General features: G+C 49.1%; 10 protein-coding genes across 10 annotated transcripts; 7 read left to right on the top strand and 3 right to left on the bottom strand.

Moving 5' to 3' along the window:
- Positions 1–793: 793 nt before the first annotated feature.
- N7518_003574 (uncharacterized protein) lies at positions 794–2982 on the top strand (the record flags this gene model as incomplete). The annotated part of the gene is made up of 12 exons (XM_057184501.1): positions 794–908; positions 958–1038; positions 1087–1137; positions 1192–1368; positions 1417–1605; positions 1653–1840; positions 1896–1919; positions 1979–2006; positions 2064–2276; positions 2324–2513; positions 2571–2755; positions 2822–2982. 12 exons carry the CDS (start codon positions 794–796, stop codon positions 2980–2982), a joined length of 1602 nt encoding a protein of 533 aa, XP_057045951.1.
- A 186-nt stretch (positions 2983–3168) lies between these two features.
- Positions 3169–3814, top strand: N7518_003573 (uncharacterized protein; the record flags this gene model as incomplete). Its single annotated transcript, XM_057184500.1, is given in 3 exon segments — positions 3169–3286; positions 3306–3403; positions 3455–3814. The coding sequence occupies 3 exon segments, from the start codon at positions 3169–3171 to the stop codon at positions 3812–3814; spliced, it is 576 nt and encodes a 191-aa protein (XP_057045950.1).
- Positions 3815–4928: 1114 nt separating this feature from the next.
- On the bottom strand, positions 4929–5519 carry N7518_003572 (GNAT family N-acetyltransferase; the record flags this gene model as incomplete). Its single annotated transcript, XM_057184499.1, has 1 exon — positions 4929–5519. One exon carries the CDS (start codon positions 5517–5519, stop codon positions 4929–4931), a length of 591 nt encoding a protein of 196 aa, XP_057045949.1.
- Positions 5520–5936: 417 nt separating this feature from the next.
- N7518_003571 (uncharacterized protein) lies at positions 5937–6657 on the top strand (the record flags this gene model as incomplete). The annotated part of the gene is made up of 2 exons (XM_057184498.1): positions 5937–6296; positions 6358–6657. The coding sequence occupies 2 exons, from the start codon at positions 5937–5939 to the stop codon at positions 6655–6657; spliced, it is 660 nt and encodes a 219-aa protein (XP_057045948.1).
- Positions 6658–7449: 792 nt separating this feature from the next.
- On the top strand, positions 7450–9036 carry ergS (the record flags this gene model as incomplete). The annotated part of the gene is made up of 1 exon (XM_057184497.1): positions 7450–9036. The coding sequence occupies one exon, from the start codon at positions 7450–7452 to the stop codon at positions 9034–9036; it is 1587 nt and encodes a 528-aa protein (XP_057045947.1).
- A 401-nt stretch (positions 9037–9437) lies between these two features.
- Positions 9438–10357, bottom strand: N7518_003569 (PX domain-containing protein YPT35; the record flags this gene model as incomplete). The annotated part of the gene is made up of 5 exons (XM_057184496.1): positions 9438–9510; positions 9572–9629; positions 9691–9785; positions 9845–9870; positions 9935–10357. The coding sequence occupies 5 exons, from the start codon at positions 10355–10357 to the stop codon at positions 9438–9440; spliced, it is 675 nt and encodes a 224-aa protein (XP_057045946.1).
- A 1431-nt stretch (positions 10358–11788) lies between these two features.
- Positions 11789–12501, top strand: N7518_003568 (uncharacterized protein; the record flags this gene model as incomplete). Its single annotated transcript, XM_057184495.1, has 3 exons — positions 11789–11879; positions 11950–12044; positions 12109–12501. 3 exons carry the CDS (start codon positions 11789–11791, stop codon positions 12499–12501), a joined length of 579 nt encoding a protein of 192 aa, XP_057045945.1.
- Positions 12502–12875: 374 nt separating this feature from the next.
- Positions 12876–14068, bottom strand: N7518_003567 (uncharacterized protein; the record flags this gene model as incomplete). Its single annotated transcript, XM_057184494.1, has 5 exons — positions 12876–13121; positions 13184–13255; positions 13326–13423; positions 13493–13921; positions 13975–14068. The coding sequence occupies 5 exons, from the start codon at positions 14066–14068 to the stop codon at positions 12876–12878; spliced, it is 939 nt and encodes a 312-aa protein (XP_057045944.1).
- Positions 14069–14891: 823 nt separating this feature from the next.
- Positions 14892–16491, top strand: N7518_003566 (COP9 signalosome complex subunit 1; the record flags this gene model as incomplete). The annotated part of the gene is made up of 4 exons (XM_057184493.1): positions 14892–15006; positions 15085–15129; positions 15180–15460; positions 15511–16491. 4 exons carry the CDS (start codon positions 14892–14894, stop codon positions 16489–16491), a joined length of 1422 nt encoding a protein of 473 aa, XP_057045943.1.
- A 1587-nt stretch (positions 16492–18078) lies between these two features.
- N7518_003565 (class I SAM-dependent methyltransferase) lies at positions 18079–19494 on the top strand (the record flags this gene model as incomplete). The annotated part of the gene is made up of 1 exon (XM_057184492.1): positions 18079–19494. The coding sequence occupies one exon, from the start codon at positions 18079–18081 to the stop codon at positions 19492–19494; it is 1416 nt and encodes a 471-aa protein (XP_057045942.1).
- Between the last annotated feature and the right edge of the window lie 374 nt (positions 19495–19868).

The raw sequence follows: 19868 nt of genomic DNA, 5'->3' as shown, positions 1-19868 counted from the left end.
GATACTGTATACAAAGGGAGGGACTGTGAAAACCTGGTAATTTGACCAGCGATGTTAATTTAAATTTGAAAATTGTCAAGGCACTACTGCTTGTGCGAACAGAAGCTGTAGATTGAAATACCTACCTCGATATGCACTTAGACCTGTAGGCATTACGTAGCCTATCTGTACCATGGAATAGCATATGAGTAGGAGAAACTATCTTCGGATGTCGTCGGTCAGCGTGAACAATGTCGTTGATACAAAATATGATATCGCTCAGGACCTACAAGTGGAACCATATGAACTTACATCGTTCGTCGCGTGTTATCATTCGTAAGCTACACGACTCATCGTCGATTACGCCGTCGCAACCTTCCATATCCACTGCAATCTTCCCCCGAATTATTCCATTGAGATAAGCATGGCACATCAAGTTCAACGCAAGCTCATACTTCGCCAAGTACAAATGGGGTTACAACGGCCTGTGCATGAAGCAGACACGCGAGCGGCTTCCGGGTTCCAGTCCTCCCCACGTTCTGCACCGGCGAAGCTCCGCGATCGCCGAGACGCATGCGTCTTGGCGGAATGCCGCACGCTGATACGTCGCCTCCGACCGGCTATCTTGTCGGCGAACCCGGTGATTTCTGCAGGTTTGCCGGGTTTTGATAAGAGCTAAAGATCATCGCGCGGAGTAGCATGATGGTACTTAGGTCAGTCGTTGCGCAGGGTTTATTTATTATTCATGTGTACCCCCCTTTTTCTGTTCGTTGATACTCACATCCTACCGTGAATATTCCATTTTACGTCCATTATGAGCGGCTCGGAAATTATATCTACCTCTCCGCCGGTCGGGTCTATTGGAGATGGGAAAGAGACCGAGTTTATCAAGGTGCAGAATGAGGATGAGCTGCGGTTGGCCCAGATGGGTAGGTGTCGAATCCGGCGGTTGGGAGATATAGTATTGACGGCGAACAGGGCATAAGCAGGAGTTGGAGCGACATTTCTCACTTTGGAGTTTGATTGGACTCGCGGCGAATTGTACTATCTCATGGACAGGTTAGTTGGTTCATGCAATCACTCAGCATCCGACTCACAAGGTAATAGGCCTCGGCTTGGGTTTAATGACTGCGATCGATGCAGGTGGTCCTGGCGCCCGTGAGTTTTCATTCCGTACCGATCGCAAGGGAGTCAATAAATGACCAAGCGCAGTGATATACGGCTTCATCCTTGTTTTCATCCTTCAATCTTTCGTTGGCGCTTCGCTGGCAGAATTTGTATCGGCGTACCCCACCGAAGGAGGGATGTATCATTGGATTGCCGCCATTGCTCCCAAGAGATATAACAGCTTGCTCAGCTTTGCCACTGGCTGGTGCACTGTATTTGGATGTGGGTTGTCCGACATCAAAAGTGTCAGCATGAGCTGATGAAGCCTAGGGATCTTTACGTCCGCATCAACGAATTTGATTTACGCCACGACGGCTATGGCGCTGATTGCTCTTTACCATGATGGCCTGGTGGTTCAACCGTGGATGACTTTTGTCGCATATCAGATCCTCAATATCGTGACTTCGGGTGTGGTGATGTTTGGAAATCGGTTTATTCCGGCAATCAACAAGTTTTCATGTATGTGGGCTCTTTTCCTGTGTAGTTCAGCAATTAACGAGTGTCAGTGGTTTACCTGCAATTGGCCTGGTTTATTACCATGGTTGTCGTGGCCGCCAAAGCGCCAGTTCATAATGACAGCAAGTTCGTGTTTCGCACCTGGATCAACAACACCGGCTGGGACAACAATGTTATCTGCTTTATCACCGGATTGGTCAATCCAATGTACTCCCTTGGAGGTCTGGATGGAATTTCGGTGAGTTGCACACATTGTCAAGGTGCCCAGTTGAACTCAGCTGACCATATCATAGCACATCACTGAAGAGATGCCCAATGTAAGTTGAGATGGCTCGGATACACAAATCTTGTGTGTTGTACTAACGAGCATTTATAGCCCGGAAAGAATGCTCCTTTGGGTCTAGGTCAGTAGTGGTCGTGTTGCTTTCGTCGATAATTTGGCTAACTGTATACGTCAACAGCCATCACCCTATCAATCGCATTCGTGACCGGACTATCATATCTGCTCAGCCTAATGTTCTCAGTTCAAGATTATGGCAGCTTGGCTAACACACATACCGGACTTCCTCTTGCCGAGCTCTTTTGGCAGGCAACCTCTACAAGAGGTGGAGCATTCGGGCTGGTGTTCATGGTTTGGATTGCTCTTGGGCCCTGCGTGATCGGTTCGCAGTTGAGTAAGTAGTGATTTTGTCATCGAAGACCAACAATTCTGACTTCATAGGTACTGGACGAGTGTTTTGGGCCTTTGCCCGTGACGAGGGCCTGCCTTTGTCGAAGGTATGGGCCCGTGTCAATCCTAAGCTGGGTTCGCCGTTCAATGCACAGCTCTGTGTTACCGTGATCATCGCTCTTCTTGGCTGTATATACTTGGGGTCGAGTACGGCGTTCAATGCAATGATGAGCTCTGCGGTGTAGGTTCTTCATACTACAAAGCAGTTAGCAACGACTTGACACTGACATGGATACAGGACGATCAACAACTTTGCCTACCTTGTGCCCATTCTGACGAATGTTCTCTTATTCCGCCGAACCATGCGCCGTGGCCCATTCTCCATGGGCCAGACACTAGGAATGACCGTGAACATCGTCTCTTTGGCGTGGCTGGTGTTTGCCATTGTCTTTTTCTCGTTTCCGTATCAAATGCCTGTAACTGGTATGTGCTGTGGTTTTCTATGATTCCTTAGTATCTTGCCAAAGCTATGTGCTAACAGCCACGCAGTATCAAACATGAACTATACCTGTGTTGTTGTAGGCGGATTCTTGAGTATTGAGCTTGCTTGGTGGCTCATTGCTGGAAAGAGGTATTCTGCGACTGTACAACGAGCCAGGGAAGAAGGAACCAGCGAGACAGTAGTGATTGCTGATGGCAAATATGATTAATGAAGTTTGGATGTAGTAAGCGAGTGCGTCTTAAGGTGGTCTTTTAAAGCATCACGTTTCTCACAACAGAATTTCCCACTCAAACAATCTTTCTATTTTGCGCATATTTTATTTCACCCGTATCAACCATCATTTCAGGTCCTACCATATCTCTCTATTATTTCTTCAACTCCAGTTACCAACGCCATGGAATATCTTGGCTCAGTCCGAGCCCAGGCAGATGACCTGCCACCATTCGAAGAAATTACTATCACAAATGTCAAGAAATTGTCCGAGAGATCGGACCTCAAATCCTGGAAAACCAGTATCCAGCTCGTCCTTAGACCCCAACCTCCTTGATATCATCAGCAAACATCAGCATATTCCACGACCCATCCTCGACCACATCAAATATGAGAACTGGCTGAAATGGTCGCAGCTTGTTAGCAAGTGGCTGATACTTAATGTGGAAGAGGATTGAATAGCTGACGAGACCTACCTTGCGATCATCAACTTGTTGCCCGACGCAGAGGACATCGAGGTTAGGGAATTCATGAAGCTGTGGACGATGCGACGGTGCCAGTTTTGTTCGCTCCATGCCTTTGTTTCCACTTGCCGCGCTCAGGCTAGTATCTGCAAGGAAGTTAAGATCGGTGTCAGCTGCTGGTGGCTTCCTACCCAGTTGATACTTCACGAGCTCAAGGGGGAGATGCCAGACTTGGCCTATTACATCAACTTTGGGATTGGTGAACAACCTCCTAATGAACCTGAACGTATGACGTACCGCGAGTTTGACAGAATCGTGGGGGGTATCCTGCATACTTTGAACAGGGACAACCAATCCTCCTTGTAGAGGGTTCGTTCTTTCCTCTTCAATCTTTGGGTATTTACTGTCCACTCACCTTGTATTCACTCTCCTCTCACTTTGCTTTTACTGACTTCTTACTTTAACTTGCAGATTAGCTCCAGCTTTCAGAAGGCCGACCACTGTAAGCTTCACCGAGAGGTATATCACTTGGTCGTTGTGTGGATATGTAGGAACAAAATGCTTACTTTTGGTTCTTTGATATAGCCGGCACAGGGAAGCGGATGCGGACAACGCTCACGCTGCCGCGCGCGCCGGGAAACCTACACCTACACGTCCCTTTCCATTATACAACAAGAATACCTACATCTTCCCGATACAAGCCATATAAAATCCTGGCGTTGGATAGAGAATCCAAAACGATGTCGGACACGGATGAAGGTTACGGCATCCCGAAAGCAAAGAGTCACCAACTAACAGGTTCAAGCGGATGCTCCAAATCTGGCTCAGGTTATGGCAACGCTGGATAAGATATCCGGGCATCCAGAGTGGATGATCGAGTTCAATCTTTTTTTTTTTCACAATGCCAGATACCTCAACAATTATCTCGGCAGTTGCTCTCGGTGTGTCAGTAGGTACCAGCCTATTGCCTGGAAAAGAGTGTGTATGGGAGTGGTTTCCCTGTCTTTGGCCGAAGTCAGATCCCATTGATGTCACTGTCTACGAGGTGGCTGCAAGCTAGCTAGAAATACATCATATCTATCTTCCCCAAGCTTTGCATGCTTAACTATCATCGAGTAGAGAACCGGTATCCTGTACGTGGAGAATTACATCGTCAATTCGTTCTCAGAATCATCATCGTAGTTCTTTTATTTGAGCGTAGTCCCTATCGTTGTATTGCCTTGCGGTGATATACAGAAACTACGCCAACCATAGGCCATCTAATTATGATATCTGAGCATATTGACTACCTAGGCCTTGAATTTGAATATACAATCTCATCCCTGTCCAACCTGTTTTGCTTATCCATTGACTCGGATACTTCGCTGATTCCAAATCAATAACTATCTGTTTCTGGCATTGACCATTGAAGATAGAGAGTATCAATCCTAGTCAAAGCCATCAGCTGGAAAATCCATCAGTCCAAGCATATAAAAGCAACTCACCAATGACCCATCTTTCGCCCAACATTCTCCAATTGCCCCTTCTCGACAAACCCCCATTTCATGTACCATCTCCGCAATATCTCCCCATCAAACGGAGCCTCCGTGTCATAAGCTATGATTGCAATGATATTCTGCACAAGGGAAGTCTTCATGACACCCAAAGAGGTACCAAACCCAATCCGCGGCAGATCACCCACTCTCTCCTCGCAGCGGTGCTCAATTTCCCCCTGCTGCACTAAGCGCAAGAGCTTTCTAAGAATAATAGTCCCATAGCCAAATTGCCGCTGGTCATAGCGCATGAAGATCGACAGCTCCACGGTCGGTGCATAGGACAGCAAATGGCCACGGAATGGAGACAAGTAAGCGTAGCCAAGGACTAAATCTGCCCCGTCTGGTCCCTTCCGCGTGTCAGACACGACGACATAAAATGGGAGGTTTCTTCTCGACAGGTCCCGAAGGATGTCCTCATAATGGGATATCGGTGGTGGGGTAGTTGCAAAAGTGGAACAGCTGTTAACGATGTACCAGTGATTGATATCCCGGACTTGGGGGATATCAGCTGGGGTGGCCGGGCGATTTGTGATCATTGTGTTATATGTAGAAGTACAGAGATATAGACAGTCAAGGGGAATGTTCGAAAGAAGGACTTGGACAAGCGTGAGTGGGCAGACATGTTGTCCAGATCGCGGGATGTCAATTTCCTAAATGGGAGTAGCGCGTGGATGTATACGCTAGCTGTCCTGGGACTAGTGTACATGGCAGCCCACCAATCAGGAGTATAGAAAATTAAAGAGGGAGACCATTGTCTTGCGACAGCGATGGAGACTCATTTACTCTTGTCAACACCGGGGAAAGGGTAGTGCAATCAAAACATGTCCCTTCAGTCTTCCTCACCCCACAACGCTTGTCTCATCTGATCTAGTCACTGGGTTTTCGCTCTTTTACCCATTCTTATCCCTCATCGCTCATTTTTCAACCCGTGATTTCCGCCAGCCATTCATATCATGACTGTTAAGCTTGCTACTGTTGAGCCTGACGGCAGTGGTCGAAAGAGCGACAAAGGAATTGAGCCTAGACGCTCTCGCTTCACTGCTCTGGAGACCCTCGCTGCCGCCGCGGCTGCCGCCGATCCCGTTACCGCCTCCACCGAGCGGCCCACTATGGAGTCTGGTAGATCCACCCGTGAGATCATCCAACCGGCCCGTCCCCATGCCTCTGCCTCCGCATCAGGCAATGGACAAGGAAGCAGCTCCTCTGCCTACCACCATCGCGACTGCATTGTGTCCCGTACTGTGAATCTCCACTCGCCTTACCTGCCGGAGACTCCAGACCCCATCCTTGGGCAAGTCTGGATCGACCACATTGTCAGTACCGAACGTACCGAACTGGTCCTCTGGATACCGTTATCCTAATAAAGAGATTTAGGATTCGATGCTAGGTGTTCGCACCGAGCGTCAGACCGAAGAAATGCGGTATTGCATTGAGCAGACTGACAGGATCGTCCGTTTGGCCGATAGCATCTTGAAGCAGCAGAAGGAACTTTTGGCATGTCTGAGACGGATGGCTAGGGAGTGTGACAGTGATGATTGTTCCACTGAGATCAGTGGGCTTTTTGAATTCAGTGATTCCAGTATTGAACAAGAGAGTGATGGTGATGACAGTCCTGCCAATGGATGCAGTGCAGTGAATGGACACATGAATGGACACGGTACTGCGGATGAGTAGTCGTCTCTTTGCCCCCTTCTGTCTTTCGCTGGCCAGTTTTCTCATGTTGAGATGATCTTTTCTGCTTGGGACATTGAATGCTTGTTTCCTTTCGATCAAGACATACGTTGCGTTGCGTTGCATTGCGTCTTTATGTATTCCCATTTGAACTTGACGATATCTAGTCTTTTGCGTTTGTCCATGTGGGTTTTTATTGCATATTCTCCATAATTCAGCAAGCTTTGGAACCTAAGCACGTTTAGCTAGCTTCATATTTGATCGCTAACCATACTTAGGTTAGATGCTGATACTGACAGGTAGCCGGTTCTCATGGCACAATTGAACTCCAACACAAATTAGACAAAGGTATATGAGAGGTGAGAGATAAGTACCTCTATTCCAAGGTTCATCATGGTCATGTTGTAATAGCCAAGAGATCTGTAGAACCCAGACTATATATAGTTCGCTTCACACTTTATTCTGCTGTTCCCAACGTCATAGGACGAGCCAAGAGCTCATAAGGCTGGTAGCGGTCGATCTAGCCCCGTTGCCGTCTCCTGATTGGTGAGACCGATCTATACCCCTGGGTACGCAGTGCGGTAACACTGGATGGGCACGAAGGGAACTGCCTATGAAAATGCCTCTGCCTAATATACCGACGTAGCTTCGGGCAAGTGCACTTTCATACTCGCCATTTTTGCCTTCCCGACAAATCTCCGACTCCATGTTGATTTTTTCTTTCTGTTCTCTTTTCTGATTTCTCATACATTTTGCTCTTTTATTCTCTCCGAGCGCCTCCGCGTCCCACTCACCATGTCGGAAGCTGCGGCATCGCATGAGGTACCCACAACCAAGAAGATGCGATCACGCCGCGCACGAAAGGGAAACACTCCGAACCCCGTCGCAGGAAAACCGAAGACCTTGTTCGTGGATGAGATGGGAGACTCCTTAATTGACCAGCTCTTTGAGACACCCAAACCCAGCAGTGATGACAGTGGTACCTCGTCAATTTCCCTTATGGATCACTTGCGCAAGAACATCGTCGCAAGTCCCGCGGTCTCTTCCTCTTGCAGTTCGGCGAGTTGCCATACGACGTCCGATTCCACCCCGGCGACAAGTGTGGACAGTAATGAACGCATCCCAGCTACTCGCCCAGAACCAACCAAGGTCGATACTGATTCCTTTCACGCGAAAGCACAATGCCGAGATCAAGATACCGTATTCACACTCGACGACTTCAAAACAACAACGGCGATCCAACAAATAGCTGCAATACATGGCAGAGTGGCACACATGGGAATCCTCGACCACAGCTACCGATTCTTCGTGAACAAAACAAGGACAGCAGCATTGTCATTTAAGGTCCAGAATGGGGTGGCAATCATCGGCGGAGATCCTTTATGCAACAAAGACGAAATACCCGAGGTCTTGTCTGAATTCGCAGCCTACAGACGGCGACATCACTTGAGCATAGCATTCATGGGCGTCAGCGAGTCCTTTCTCAAAGACCACGCCAAACCAAATGGCTGGACAACCATCCACTTCGCCACAGAGCGCGTACTCAATCCCCAGACAAACGAAGTGATTCTCGAGAAGAGCGGGAAACGCATCTTGACCAAGAGCCGTCAGCTCACGAATAAAAACAAAGGCGGCATCACCATAGGCGTGTACGCCCCCGCCGTGCATGGCATAAACCAGGAACTACAAAACAACCTAATCACCATATACGACACCTGGCGCGCCGAGCGCAACGCCTCTGCTATCCCGCAAGCCTTCATAACCGTATACGACCCCTTTGCTGTTCCCGCCCTGATGACATTCCTCTACACCCGCACCCCAGACGGAACAATCAACGGTTTCGCCGCTCTTCGACGGCTGGCCTCGGGCGGCTACCATGTCGATCCGTGCATCGCAGCCCCAGGCAGCGTAAATGGAATCAGCGACCTTCTTCTCATCATGTCAATGGCGCTCCTCCGACGCGCCGGCATCTCATACCTCGGTCTCGGCGTCGAACCGCTCCAAACAATCACCGCCGAGGATATCGGCGGCATGCCGTGGGCCTGTAAGAAGATCACACGCGGCTTGTACGATCATGCGTTCCACCGTCTCCCCATCAGCGGCAAAAAGGCATACCATGACAAATTCCGCCCGGACCCGACCCAGGACTCGGATCTTTATATTGCTTTCCCACGCGGCGTACCCGGTCCCCGTCACGGGCTCGCCATGATCCATATGGCTAACATAAGTGTGCGCAAGATTTTCCGGGCGGATGTCGAGGCTTTTGTGGCGAGCCACAAGTTGAAGGGTGATGGTAAGAAGGAGGAGTCTGCTCAACAGGCCCCAAAGGGCAAGACTTTTGAGGAGGAGGTTCTTCTATTCTATTCGCCCTGTGTGCGTTAAATATCTTTCTTTTCTTTGTTGCTATTTCAGCGATGCTGGGCACTACATCATACTCAAGGCGTTCTATTCCAATTGCTTGCGCCTAGGGTTCTTGCTGGGATCTTTGTACCTTAGCGGCGGCATTGTTCGGTTCTCTTGAAAAATCCTTGTCGATTTCTATGGCCCTTTCTACTTTCTATGTCTTAGACCGCTTCGTCCTATCTAGTATTTGCCATGGTATGTAGGTTGTTCCCTTCTGTAAGCAAAGGTAATAGTCGAGACATATTCAGTATTGTGAGCTTAGGTTCCCAGTATCAGCTCGAATTATAGGTCATGATGTACAATGCAAAATGCGAAATGCAATTCCTAAACGCCCAGCCATGTAACCTATCCAGCACCACTCAGTGAAGACGAGATGATTATTAACATATACGACCGAAGAGGAAGTCTTTGACGATAGGGGAGCCCGAGAACTCCGGGTTTAAAAGGACGCAGCTGGAATGGTGTGAGAAACAGGCCCAGAGAATGAATCACGGGGGTAGGATGAGATACTGACTTGAGGAAATACTCCAAGCCCACACGTCTTGATTCCAGGAACGAGGGTCGGAATTTAACTTTATGATAATGTTAGCGGATTGAATGGCAATATTAAGGGAAGAAGAGCAAGGAACGTACAGATAATACTCTTCGGCGGCAATGCAGGTAATGCACTCCTTGCATGCGGGAAAGAAGCCACCAGTCGCTGGCGCAGGTCATCGAACTCGGAGTATCTATAGAATCCAAGTGTCAGCTGAACATCCTTTCAAACCCGGACAGAGAAGTAACACACCTCATCCGAACAACAATTGGACCACCCTATACAGAAACAACCGATTAGAAAGCCATGCTAACCACGTTCCTTATCCGATCCCAAACTCACATCAAGCGTCTGAATCGTGCAATTCCACACCACATACGACCCCACCCCAGTCATACCGCGCACCACAACATGGTCATCAATAGTAACGCTACTCGCCCATAGCCCCCGACTCGTCTCCGAGTTCGGGTCGGTGGTATGGTCTTCTAATGTGATGGTAGCGCCATGCAGCGACGCCTGCGAGACATGTGAGGCATCGCGCTCGTGTCGGCGCCAATAGGGGGGCACTACGGCGGAGAGGGGGCGGGAGGTGGAGGATGGGGAGCTCTGGGATTGATCATCGTGACTTTGGGTGTTTGTGGGATCATCATTGGCATTATCGGTATCGGTCTCGGTCTCAGGTCGGAGTGCGGGGTCGGGCTGGGTATCTGGGTGTGGGGAGGGCGGCTTAGATGCCGAATTGGCCTCCTCGGGTGCTGGCTCCATCCATTAGATGCTGTAAGGAATATGTAGGTATTGGCCTGTTTGGTGCGAGGGTGTTTGTTAGCTTTTCTGTTGAGTGTTGAGGTTCAATGCCGTTGGGTAGGTTCAATGCGTTTGGGTGGATGTGGCTCGGTTCGGGGATGGACCGGCGGTCTTCCCCCCATCATGCGGGGTGGCAAGTATAAGGTGGTATGAATCGGGCTATTTTAGACATTGGAGTTGATGCAGGGATGGGCCAGACTCGGGGTGGCACAAGCGATCAGAGGTGAGACAAACTAACCTTGGAACTGTCGATGGTGGCGAGAGAGTGAGAGTGTCAAGTGTGTCGACAGCGAAATTCAATTGGAGTCGATTTGAGACATTGGCGGTCACGGGGGCTGGTTCGGGTGGATTAGCTAAGGCTGGGCAGATATGGACATGTTCTTGTTTGTACCCAATTCCCTTTGATGACGTTTATAATAGACAGTTTTGATTGTATTTCTTTAAGATCAATCTCATATATGACAACAATTTCAAACTTGCCTGCTTTTCGACTTCAACTTGACACTTTCACAATCTCGTCCGACTACTTCAAGCCACAAACCACGCCAATCCCAATGCGGTAAGCGTTGCTTGATCGGCGTCCTCTAATCTTTCCAGTTTCTCAACTCCAACTGAGACATGTCACTTTCCTATCTTTGAGAACCTACAATGATGTGTTTTTAGTGGAGACTATCGCCAGGATGACAGATGTGACACACAGTGAGCTCCCACCCGGCCAGGACAAACGTCTCTACCCGAGCTTCATGGAGATATCCCCGGATCGACACATCGCAAGGGTAAACCCCTATAGCGGACCCTTCGTCCAAATCCACACCTCACTTCCGAAGCAACGGGTCTACTACTGAACTCACTTGACAGAAAGTATCTTGGGCTTGCCGAGAAAAAAAAAAGGAAAAAATTACCATTCGATGCCGTAGAACCGCGAGAGTGCACTAGTGCATGCCACCATGCAGACCAGCTAGTACAATTCTATACATAGGCTGTTATAGTCCTGTGATTGCTCTTTTCATTTATGACCTCCCCACTCCTCCCTTGCTGGCTACTTTTTTTTCCTCCTTGAGCTACTTGCACCCCTAAATCTTTACAACTTCAAGGAGCAGCCTCTTGCTATTGGCTTTAGATCAACATCTTCATCCTCTTCATTCCTCGCCTTGTTCTTGAAAGATTCAAGAAATTCATACTCAGTAGGTTCCATGGCATTTTCTAGACCCATTACAACTTTCCCCCTTCATTCCATCTGCCCGAGATAGCTATCGCCGGCTCTATTTCGGCTCTAGGGCATGTGTCAGACTATCACTGGCATTCTTGAAGGAAAAAAAGACTAACACGAGCATGAAGTAGCTGCCTGCTGCCAATTTCTGATCTCCTCAGTTCTCAAGCTCAACCGACACCATGCTGTCCAAGACCCTGTTCATCCTCGCTTCGGCTGTCACTCTGGTCAACAGCCAATTTGACCCGACATCGGTTACCCTTGCTACAAGACGTAAGTTGATATCATATATTCTCTCCAATATACAAATGACCATCATACTAACACGTCTTCCTTCCCTTAGAGGCCTGGTGTAACTCCCAGACATCCACATGTCCCCTCCTCTGTCTACAACTACGAGGAGCCTCGGGTTCACCAACAACAAATAACTGCTCCGCCGTAAGCCCTTCGCTTAGCAAGCATCTTAACGGAAAGAAAAGTCCCAACTAACTCCAATCATCAGGAAACACTAGCCTACGACTGCACATGCAGCAACGGCGTCAGCCCTAACGCCACTGAATATTCCCTGACAATCCCCTACTACATCTGCACGGAAACCAACAGCCAATGCGTTCTCAACTGCGACGGTAACACCACTTGCCAGAATAACTGCAGAGTAGATAACCCTTGTGGAGCCCAGAATCCCAAGCGTATCAATGTGACTACTACTACTACTACCGCCAACACTGCTACCGCTACTGCATCCGAGACCCCTCTCAATACCCTTGTCAATGGCAATGGAGATACCGGCGCTACTGGCGCTGCTCCGCGCATGGTCTCTGTTGATATCAGCCATGTCTACGGGCTTTGTGTTTTGGTTGGTGGGTTTGTTGCCGGCTTTGCTGCTCTCTTGTAGAGTTAAGGGTCTGTGTCTGGTTGGCTCGTCAAGGGTATTGAACCCTAGAGTTGCCGTTACTCGTGCTCGATACTTCCATGATATTGGCTAATCTTTTGTTTCTTTCTGGCTTGCATTTTCTGGCTGCATTAGCAATGGGCGTTTGTATTTCTTTTTCTTTTTTCTTTCTTGTCTGGGTTTATGGAGTACTCTATTGCTGGCCGTTCACTCATTACATCCTGTTTTAACATTTCCTACATTGGTATGTATCTTGCCATAGAATATCATTCAACCCTATTAATGCATACATGGGTTATTTACATCTCGAGTTTCCAGATACTATATCAAATGCACGTCTAGTTTGAATGAGAGGTTCAATTCACCCCTCCCCAAACCTATATCTTGGCCCGCAACTTCGTGCTATCCATTCGCTGCCCTTCATCATCTTGCTCTGCCACCTCCAGGACTGGGAACTTGGCCGGCATGATCCGCCGTGGCGTCGATCCTGGAATTACAGAGTATTTGGAAAAGTCGGAGACTCCACACTTCTCCCTAAGAAAGTCCTCATCTGTATCCAGGAGCCCATTCACTGTTTGATGTGGGGCACGAAGCATAGCCAGAACAGCGTCCGAGAATATTGTCTATTGCATCGTGTCAGTATTGAATTGACCAGGAAGAGTCGACAGTATCGAAATGGACATACCGGTTTTCTCAAATCCTTTCTGTAGGATGTGTCGGATCCCTTATTATACTCCGTAGCTGCTGATTCAATCGACTGGGAAGATGCAGTCAGCAATCCCCTCACGCACTCCAGGTCCGGATGGAATCAAGACCAAGACACATACCGATGCAGGCCAGATACTCGTCACCGCCATTTCGTTTCGGCCTTGGCGCACAAAGTCCATGGCCAGGCCTTTGACCAAGACACTCATTGCGACTTTGCCTACATACAACGCATCATCAGCACACACTCTATGTGGATCCCCTACCCCACACATCAAGGATAACTCACCCATCGCATAAGCGGTCTTCCCCCTAAAGAACCTCGAATAAATAGGCGGCGATACAACAATAATGCGTCCTCTCCAGCCCCCCTTCTCAAAAAAAGGCAAAGCAGCTTGAACAGTCGCATACAGTCCCTCGGGGTTGACCTGCTGCATAAGCTTAAACCGCTTGAGAGGCGTCTGCTCCACGGAAGACCACCAGATCGCGCCGGAGTTGTATACAAGCACGTCGAGCTTCCCAAAGACGCGCACCGTCTCCTCGACAGCATGCTGGATCTGCGCGGCGTCGCGCACGTCAACGGCGACTGTTGCCGCGTGCCCGCCCGCTTCGTGGATCTCGCGCTCTACTGTGTTGATGGTAGACTGCGATGAGTTTGAGTCTGGTGGGAACGGAGACACTGTCGATGCGTCCGATGTTGTTTTTGCGGATAGCATTACTAGGGTTTGGGGTTAGTCTCGATGGTCTATGTGGGATTGCATGTGGCTGTACCGGCGTAGCCGTTCTTTGCTAGGTCGATGGCGATTTGACGGCCGATCCCGCGTGATGCTCCTATTATTAGGGCGACTTGCTGTGTTTGGGACATTTTGAGGCTTTGGGAGTTTCGTTCTGTTGCTGGAAGTCGAGTCGGGGTCGATTGACGTCTTGGGTTGGGCTTGTTATATACTTTGGTTTGTGGTTTGTGATTACTAGATGCCGAGCTTTGTCGATTATATATCTGTTTATGCTGTCGGCAAGAAGGATTATAATCAAGATATTGGGGTCCCGGGCCGCTTTTATATAGCCGATAGGTTACTTGATGTTTAATTTCGTGATTACTCACGTTCCGAGGTTCATAGTGCCGCTCCACTCCACGGCTTTCGAGGATCTCTAGTGCCTCAGATATCTTCATACAAGCCTAGGGATTCATATATAGTCTTCAATGGTTCAGTGCTTCCATTATATGCTCCGGGGTGATCAAAGAGAGTCTTCCGGTCGCATGTCGATGCGACCAAGCTGCCCTATATTGCTACGATTTGAGTGACATTCTAGCATTCTAGCTCGTCTTTTGGCCTTTTAGCTCTCTTTAGGCCATGCAAGAAGATATATCGGCCTAAAGTCGGGGATCCTTTTAGAGAATCACAGTTTCTTTTGCCTTAGCTCTATTTCTGGAGATCTTCGCGGCCCTTCTGTATGGCGGTGTTGTAGGCGGTCGGGTTTTGCCAGACAATCAATCACCCATCACAATGATCGACCGACTGGCTGTCACCCACCTCTCATTCACTTCCCTTAACAGCATATTGTTCTTAGCGTTCAAATTGGTCGCTATCTTCTTCCACTGAAACCCTAGCTTGCTAATCAAGCTCCATTTCTTCGATTTGCCAGTGTCACTTCTGCCCGCAACGCATCGTCTAAACAGCTCGGCAAAGATGGACACCACGCTTCCAGACGCATCTGGTCCGTCTCGGGCAGATATGGATGCTGCAGCTCTGGAGGCTACGACTATCACTGTACCCCGACCAAAGGTACTAGTGAAGGTAGAAGGTATGTTAACCCCACGCGGGGCTATCTCCGCGCGATGATGTTGCTACGCCGAGAACACACACTTACTTGATTCGCTAGAGCCCCCGAAATTCGACCTTGATACTTACATTGCAAACTACACTGGTGAGTGACACTATGTCTCTAGGCGACTTCTGATTCTAATGCACGACCAGGGCGTACCCGCTACGACCGTCTGTACCTCATCGGCATTTGCTCCCCATTGCTCTCGATCGACGCCCTCAAGGGGGCCATCGACGAAGCTAGAACCAACAAAGACGTTTCGAGATACGAGAAGGCGGTCCGCGCACTGGCGGAAGTAGCTTCGAGCGACCCTGACGCTTCTCTTGACGCTTCCTGGGTCCAGGAAACCAATCGATACGTACAGACTCAGACCGAGCGACTGGAACATGAGCTACGGGGATACAAAAACAATTTGATTAAAGAGAGCATCCGGGTAAGTAATGACAAATATCCCTGGGAGATGCGTGACACTGACCTCTGCAGATGGGCCATGAGGATTTGGGCAACCATCATTACAAGACTGGTGATCTAGCTGCTGCCTCCAAAGCTTACTCTCGCATGAGAGACTACTGCACTACTCCGAACCACATTACTTCTATGCTCTTCAAGATGGTCAACGTCGCTACTGAACGCGGTGACTGGATGTCTGTACAGTCAAACGTGCACCGATTACGCAACTCTCAGTCAAAGCCAGATGACGCAGCCAAAAACATTTCGAAAATCACAGCCGCCTCGGCTCTGTCACAGATGCACCAAACCTTGTACCTCGATGCAGCAAACTCTTTCCTGTCCATCCCGCCGGACCTGGGCGACACCTACAATGAAGTCATCACCCCCAACGATGTCGCCGTCTACGGTGGTCTATGTGCTCTCGCCTCTATGAACCGGGACGATCTGCAGAAGAATGTGCTTGACAACCAGACTTTCCGCACCTTCCTCGAGCCCGAGCCTCATATCCGCCGCGCCATCGTTTTCTTCTGCAACTTCAAGTTCCGCCAATGCCTTGACATTCTCGAAGCTTATCGCCCTGACTACTTACTCGACATTCACCTTCAGCGTCACATCCCTCAATTGTACAAACGAATTCGCACCAAATCCATCGAGCAGTACATGATTCCTTTCAGTCGTGTCACACTCGACTCCATGGCGAAGATCTTTGCCCCTACGGTCGTTGGCGGCGAAGCGCGTCCCACGGATATTTCGTCGCCGTTTGTCCAAGAACTAATCGGCCTCATTCAAGGTGGCGTGCTGAACGCTCGCATCGACCTTGAGAAGGGGTTGTTAGTGTCGAACCAGATCGACCTGCGGGCAGAGGTGCAGCGTAACACTCTGGAGAGCCTACGCGAATTCAACCAGGAGGCCCATTGGCGGATTCTGCATGCCGCTTTTATTCGAGCAGGACTAGAGGTCAAGCCTGACGAAGCAGAAGGATCTGAACAAGGAAATGGAGGACGGTTTCCGTGAGGCCCAGGGACTAATAGATGGAGAGAGGACCGGCCCTCACTCCAGGCGATCCGGGCGCATGAATGATGACGAATGAGATAATACCCCGATACTCCAGCTGCAATTGCAACTGCAATGCAGATACTGTATCATACAGTGGCTTACAGAAATCAATTCAACACTCAGTGAGGTATCCTCCGCGTACGTGGTTGTCTACTTTTACACAACCAATAATAGTAAACCCCATACACAACATGAAATTTCGCACCAACCCGCTCTTTTAATGGGGCACCGTAGCTGAAACATCTTATTCTCACCTTGTCCAACCCTCGACAGGATATCAATTCCGCCGACCCGTGCAACGCAATGACCTGGGCAGTGCTACGCTTCGATGAGAAATAGACAGAGCATTTATACTAGGAACGCATCTCAAAATGTATAGAATGTCCACAGAGGTAAACACATTCGGAAAAATATTTAAAAATCGACTAGGGTTCGGCCTGCTGCATGGATATATTGCCGCCTTTTCTACCGCCTTATAATAAAGAAGGGCTCGTTGTTTGTCTCTGATTGTCTCTTTGGCCTACAAATAGTCATTTTTCATATGACATCAACCTTCTTCTCTCCATCATCCTCATTCGTATCATCAAGATGCCATATATATTTACTCATCATCAACAAGCGAAGTTGTCCAATGAGATTGCCAACCCCAGATGAGGCAGGCATTTCGGCTTGAACAAAAGCTCCTTCCAAGCGAGTCGCTCATCTAAAGCCATGGCATTGTCTTATAAACTATCACGCATGTTGACAACCTGTTGTCCTTATCGCCATGCGATGCTTTCATCGATGGGACCCAGAAACATGAGCTCCAATCCTGCTGAAAGATAGAGGTTGACCAGCGATGTGTGGGACGTGGGTGCCACCTCGAAACTCTGTGGATGAATCCACCTCTCAAAGATGCCAGCAATATCCCACACGCATCGCGGTCTAGCTTGGTTGTTGGTTAAATGTATACCACATTGAATCTTGTCAATTTCCAAGAGTTCGAGCCATGACTGTTACATGGCTCCCCCAAGCTGAATCAGCAAACGTGAACTGGTATTGAATGTTAGCATACGTCTTCTATGTCATGATTTTTGCATATCGAAATACGAATTTCCCGAACATGTGCTTCTGCTCTGTGTTAGGGCATCAGGATGATTCCACCGAAGAAACTCACGCATGAACCGTGGTGAACAACCCGTTATACTCGAGACTGGGGCGAGATGAGTCTAGGTATATCAATACAAAATCCCGGGTTTCTTCAGCATCTACACCTTGGCCATAGTTTTCTGCAGGTAATAAGCCCGATTGCCGTAGTGTGATTGTCGTACTATGTAAACCCCTGTCGATATTAGAATTGGCCATATACTCCGGCACTTTTCCCTTTTGATATTCCTTGTGATACCCTGGGAAAAGAGACAATTTTATGAAAAGCGAAGCTCTTTGCTTAAATCAACTTGCTCTTTATCTGATCCCTTCTCCCCAATGATCTTCCAAGTATTCCATTGCTCACTGTAGTCAAATATCGTTACTGTATAGATTGGCCCAGGGCTACCTCCTCTCGACATGATTGATTTCCTCGGTATTTACCCCATGTGCTTGGACGACCGGCGACGCAACACGAGAATTGATCAGGGTACCGATCTATTGTCCTCTCACACGTACCCAGCCTTGACAGGGGATCGTGATTCCTCGCCAATCGTGTCGTCTGACGCCGTGCCGAATTCCACGAAAGTGATATCAGGAATTCCAGCTCCGGAGGCTGGGCTAGTACCTGTCCCTTGCATTCCGTTAAAACGGACTTTCGATCAAATGGAGTCTGCAATGGAGGAAGCTTCAGATTTAAGGCGATTGTCGCCTGCTCCTTCAATTCGAGCGCCGATAATTCGTGCATCTGGCTTGCCGGATATACGTGAGCTCCCATTACTGGACGACCCTGGGCTTCTCCCGTCTCCTGGACTGGCACCAATTCCGGAGGAAAGTTCCGAGGACAGTGACGACGAGTACCTGACTCCATTGATACCCGGATCAACTACCTCAGTCACTGAAATTGATTCGTTGAGTTCAACGTGGGATCTGTCAACACCGCATTCTTTGCCGCCGGCTCCAATGAGCGCAACAACCGTGTCCAATCCTGAAGTGGATTACGGTGGTTCCGCATCTCTACCCATAAACTCCTTATCACCAGACGATAATGATGATAATGGAGACACATCATCCGCAGCATCAACAAACGGTGATTCAGACTCAGTATTTGATGATGGAGAATCAGACAACACATCCAGCTACACAGCGTCATTGCTATCCGATGTGAAAAACTACGCCTACGAAAATGGAAGACGGTATCACTCATACCGCGAAGGCCACTACGTCCTTCCAAACGACGAACCAGAACAAGATCGACAAGATCTCCTCCACCACGTACGGAACCTCGTGCTAAACGGCCGGCTCTTCCGAGCGCCACTGGATAGTAACATCCAACGCGCTCTGGACATTGGCACCGGCACCGGAATCTGGGCCATCGACTTCGCAGACAGCTTCCCCAGTGCCGAGGTAACAGGCACCGACCTAAGTCCTATCCAGCCGTCATGGGTCCCACCAAACCTCCGGTTTGTGGTGGACGACGCCGAGTCGCAATGGCTGTACAGCCCAAGTCGGCCATTTGACTTCATCCATGCCCGGGATTTAGGCGGTGCTATTGCCGACTGGCCGCGGCTGATGCGCCAGAGCTACGAGCATCTGCGTCCCGGTGGATGGGTCGAGTTGCAGGAGTTTGAAGTTATGCTCAAGTCAGACGATGATTCCATCCGTCTTGCGCCGGCGTTGTGTGAGTTTCTTGAACGACTAACTCAGGCCAGTGAGGCATTTCACCGACCTATGAATATCGCCGAAGGTCACCGACAGCGGCTGGTTGAGGCTGGTTTTGAAGATGTTCGAGATGAGGTGTACAAGGTGCGACCATCAACCCAGCCATCTGCCTGATTGGCTTTCGGTTTTTGTTTGCCTGTTTTATCGTGACTGACTGTCTTTTTTTCTAGGTTCCATCGAGTGTTTGGGCTAGGGACCCCGTGCAAAAGGAGATTGGTCGGTACAACCAATGTTCCCTTCTCATGGCGGTGGAATCCTACTCGCTGGCTCTTTTCACTCGTGTACTGGGATGGTCGAATAATGATACTCAGGTTTTCCTAGCGGGGGTGCGCAAAGATCTCAAGAATCCCGCGGTGCATACGTACTGCAAGTTGCATGTCGTTTACGGTCGGAAGCCGTGTTAGTCCCAGTCGAATCTGCAATTTGACTAGGGATCCCGATGATTTTCGGAGTCCAAAAAAGAGTGTAGATAGATTTGATATGGCTGG

This window comes from Penicillium psychrosexuale (assembly GCF_028828465.1).
Source record: "Penicillium psychrosexuale strain IBT 29551 chromosome Unknown utg000002l, whole genome shotgun sequence".
Classification (NCBI taxonomy): domain Eukaryota; kingdom Fungi; phylum Ascomycota; class Eurotiomycetes; order Eurotiales; family Aspergillaceae; genus Penicillium; species Penicillium psychrosexuale.
Note: the sequence above shows the minus strand (reverse complement) of the source record. Positions and strands in the feature narration are given on the sequence as shown.